The sequence below is a fragment of the Athene cunicularia genome (genome assembly GCF_003259725.1).
Source record: "Athene cunicularia isolate RWA chromosome 1 unlocalized genomic scaffold, athCun1 chr1_part1, whole genome shotgun sequence".
NCBI classification, from domain to species: Eukaryota; Metazoa; Chordata; class Aves; order Strigiformes; family Strigidae; genus Athene; species Athene cunicularia.
This window is the reverse complement of record NW_020799091.1, coordinates 20,900,403-20,904,880: the sequence shown is the minus strand read 5'-3', so window position 1 is coordinate 20,904,880 and position 4,478 is coordinate 20,900,403. Positions and strand designations below refer to the sequence as shown.

Sequence of the window (4,478 nt, the reverse complement as noted above, 5' to 3'; positions counted from 1 at the left end):
AACCGTCCTGACTGTGCCCGGGCCGCCGTCCGCTGAGGGGCTGTGAGGGCTGCGCGGGGCCACGTCCTCACCTGAGAGCGTGGTGCCGAAAGCAGCCCCGATCCGCGGTGCCTTCTCCGTTCCCTCACGCACCAGAGACAGTCCTCCGCTTGCTGCCTGGTGTCGAGCCATCTCACACATCTCACACGGTGGGCATCCGATTATGAAAAGACCAAAACCAGCTAGTCCTGGGTCCTTCGGCAGAGCAGCCCTTCCAGGGGCTTAGAGACAGAGCTCTGCTGCCTCCCCAGGAAGGCCCGCGTGGCTTCTGCAGCTGCCGGGCCACGTCCTGGGGCAGCGTCCTGCCAGGCAGTTTTGGTTTTGAGTCCCTGCCCTGCCAGGGAAGAGGATGGTTCTGCATGATGCTGGATAGGTCCAGACCAGGGGAATTTCATGGACCTCGACATCACTCCCTACCCCCTGCCCAGAAATTCAGACATCACCAGCGCAGGCTGAGTCTCTGCCGTCCAGGATCCTGTGGCAGAGGTGGCCTGTCACCCTGGCCTGTGGTCATGCTGTGTCCCCAGTTGCCTGGGGTCTCAGCTGGGGGAAGAGGACATGAGACTGCACTTTGCTGAGGGTCTCTGATACCTTGCACAGCACTTCCCTGGTACCTGACTTGCTGTGCTGAGGTATCCCATCATCTGTCTTGCTTTGCACTATTTGGGTTGTCACCTGAGCTTTATTTTAGGAGACATTCCCCATCTGCTGCAGTTCCCCCTGCAGAGTGAGTGTGAGGGACAGGGGAAGAAAGCTGGAACAGGACTGTGACAAAGGAATCATCCTGGGGAAAAAAACTTTCATTCCTTCTCTGTTTGTCTCCTGAGAGCTAGGAAAGCCTAAGCAGGTGGCAGTCCTTGGAGCAGGCTAGGGAAATGGGGAAGGGAAGATGGGAGGAATAAGGAGCAGGAATCAAGTGTATGGGGAATGGATGGGAGAAGGGACACATGAAGTGAGACGGCAGGTGTGCTGAAGGATGGGATCCCTAACGGCTGTGCTCAGCACACTGCAGGGAGGGAAGCTACTGGGTGGAACAAGAGGAGTTCATGCTGGTCCACAATCAGATGTCTGTGGCTTTGGAGGATGTCTATCTCGCTCATCTGTAGCAGGATTAAGGAGAGGCCTGAATCAGTCAAACCCTCACAAAGCAATGGCAAGAAATCACTTCATTTTCAGAAGTGAATTCAGTCTGAAAAAATCTCAGATTTTAACACATACTAACCAAAATACTTAGAAGAAAAAGTTTCTGGTTTTTTCTTTTAAATCTCAGAATTGCAATAAACCCCCTGAAATTTAAAAAAGAAACTATAAATCTTCCCTATTGAGACTTTGCTTGTGAAAACATGATGTTGCCTTAAGCCTCTAACACAGATGAGGAAATAGCATGTAAGGGAGAAAACTTTGGAAAACATCACTACTGACTACACAGAGAGCAAATACTCAACATGTAGGGTTTTACTCTGTGCAATGCCAGTTAAGAGATTTCAGCAGAGTACTCTGAGAATTTTATCCAATTTTGGAAACATAAATAGAGGATGACTCAAGGCCTGAGGGATTCTCAGCATGTTATGCTGTTGATGTTTTCTGAGGTGACTACGGAGGGAGGATTTTGAAGACTCTTCTAGTAGAACTGGAAAGAGCAGTAGGTTCCCTTTCAGACTTGATCTTATCATTTTCAACTGTGGGAGGTGGAAGGTAAACCTTCTAAGAGGTAAACATATGTAGTGAAATTAAGTCTGAAGATGTAAATTTCCAACACAAGGTCCACATTTTCACGGATAAATTTTAGTAATCTGTAAACTGAAAGGGAATGAAAAAACAGAAAACTGAGGTAGTTCATTCTCTCAAGAAAAAAACCCCACACAACTCTCTCACACACACATAAAAAATCCACAGGGTAGTAAATCCCTCAGACTCTGACTCTCTGACTAAAACTTATTTTAAGGCAGCAGGATCTACCCAGAATTAAGTATCAATCCAGGAAAGACTGCACATAGTGCCGTGAATTTCTCTCTGAAGAACTGCTGAGTGAATGAGCTGCATATTTTTTCTACCAAAGTCTTTCATTTTCCCATCCCATCGTTCTGCTGTAGGCAAAGTTGTATTTTCTTCATCTCCAAGAAAAGTAGTTTCTCTTTATGAAGCACAATTGAAGTTCAAAGATCTTGTGTTTATGAACATTACACAGAAATTATTTCCATGTCTACTAAAATGCAGGTAAATATGTTTGAATGTGCTTACACAGCAGCTGTGGAATTGCAGAAATTATTCCCCTGCATAAGAAAGTTTGCAAACTGGAAGATTACTTTCTCATACAGACTTGTCGCAAGCTAAATATTGGCTGAGGCAGCATAGCTAAGGTCTCTTGACCTGGTCCAGTGGAGGTGTGATGCAGAGTGATTGTGACTTAAAAATGATGCTAACTACTATTTATGTGGTTTTAGCTGGTCCCTACAAGTTTTGTGACCATGACTGCAACTGTAGTGTCAACAATCCTGCAACAAGTCCAGATACATGTCTAAAAAAAAAAAAAAAGACTTTCAGCCTTCCAGAGTAAGTGAAGAAATAGTATTGAGTAGCTCAATAAAGTTGGCAATAGTTGTCAGGAAACTTCCTGCAATTTGTGGAGAAGTTCCATGGTGAACTATCACATCAGGTGGTATAGTGGAATAAAGCAAAGCAGTAATAGTAACATTTCTTATAAAGTAGAAATGTGAAAATATCACTGTGGCAGATGTGCTGAAAATCTATGGTAGTATGATCTATAATCACTTGATGGTGAAAGCAATAGTGTAGTTTTCCAACTACAGGTAAGACAGTTCATCTTTCTAGGAAGAGAGCTTTGTGTATGCCAGCAATATATTAGATCCTCTCTCACAGAGAAAGCAAAGATTTATCTGAAAAGAGGTTCTTACTCCTCTGAGCAATAGATACCTCAAAGCACAAAAACAACAAAGGTTTCTTGCTAGTTGTTGATTTTTACGCAGTAGAAAAGGGAATAGACTGTTTTCTATTTGATTATTTCTAAAATCATAAGGAAGCTGCAGTAGCAGTATTTGGAAAAATAAAGATAATGTACTGGTGTCAAATGGTTTGACTTTGACAGCATATCAGTATTTTCAGTGGCTGATGCTTAACATTAACTAAAGACATCAGTCTGTCTAGAAGTTCATGGGAAATCAGACCAAGTATTAGTTTGAGGTGTTTTCGAGGCCCATGTAAGCATGCTGCAGGAAGAGGCATTGCAGATAATTTGTTATTTGGCTGTAAAAGCTGTGAAAGAAGTTCTCAATCATATTTCCTCGTCAGCTGCAAGGTTTCAGGATGGCAGATGATACTCTGTGTGGCGATACTGAATATGTAAGAATGTTGAGGCATGTCCCCACGGAATGATTATTTCCATAGATTTCAGTTGAAAGGGTGTCAAAATACTGTCCAGGTGCTGGCACTCCTGAGGAAGTTTAGTGCGAATGCCTTCTTGGAACTGCTGTATCCTTCAAGGCTGACAAAGGGGGAGATGACAAAGACATTTCCAATAAAGGAATTCTCCTTACATCTTTCAGTCTGCTGGCAACATCTGAACACAAGAGCAATCTGATTTTGCATCTACTCAGTTTTATGAAAATGCAGTAGTTGAAAGGTAGCTTACAGGAAATGTAATCATTCTTGACAGTTTCGGACATGACGAAAGGCAGCATATGGATAATTAGGAGGAATACTGTATGGTGAGTGGTCAGTAAAGATAATTCTTTAGGAGCCTGGCCTTAGGAAATTATCTACATCACAACTTAAATTCTAGTTTTTGACATTTCTTAAAAATTGTGGAATTAACTCCTTATATCTGTCCAAAACACAGCAGTGAAAATAACGTTTCTTCGGGTAAACAGGCATGGGAAAATAGAAGAAACTTATTAAATTATATGTTAATCTGAACTCTAAACTGAAGTTATTTTCGATTGTACAAATAAAAAAAAAAATTTGATTACAATGCATTGAAAGGCATCCAGGTTGCTTAATACCTTTTAAAAATAGTAACTTTTAAATTGTTCTGAGTTAATACATTTGTATACTGCAGAAATGTGCCAGTGAGGGGGGAAAAAAAGAAAGCTACATGATGGGAAATGTGTATTTCCCTAACACAACTCTTAAAATGAGATGTTGCATTTGTTTGCCAAGTAGTCATCCCTTATTCCCACCGAGAATGCAATCTCTCTCATGCTGTACATCATGTCAGAGGCAAAGTTGTGGCTTGATACCAGATATGAAGTCTTAGAACAGCTCAGGTTGGAAGGGACCTCGAAAGATCATCTAGTCCAACCTTTTGTGGAAAAGGGAGCCTGGATGAGATTATCTACTACCTTGTCTGATTGCATCTTGACAAAAATTGATGCAGAGGAGGGGATGGATAGAAAAGGCTATTCCTCTTAAGCATTTTCATC

At 42.3% G+C, this 4,478-nt stretch overlaps 1 protein-coding gene across 1 annotated transcript in view; it reads right to left on the bottom strand.

Annotated features, from left to right (window-relative positions):
• GTF3A (general transcription factor IIIA) overlaps positions 1–171 on the bottom strand; it is a 5,362-nt gene extending 5,191 nt beyond the window's left edge. Inside the window, exon 1 of the mRNA XM_026860046.1 lies at positions 72–171. Within this exon, the coding sequence (XP_026715847.1) occupies positions 72–171 (100 nt within the window). The remainder of the gene's footprint in view (positions 1–71) is intronic.
• Between the last annotated feature and the right edge of the window lie 4,307 nt (positions 172–4,478).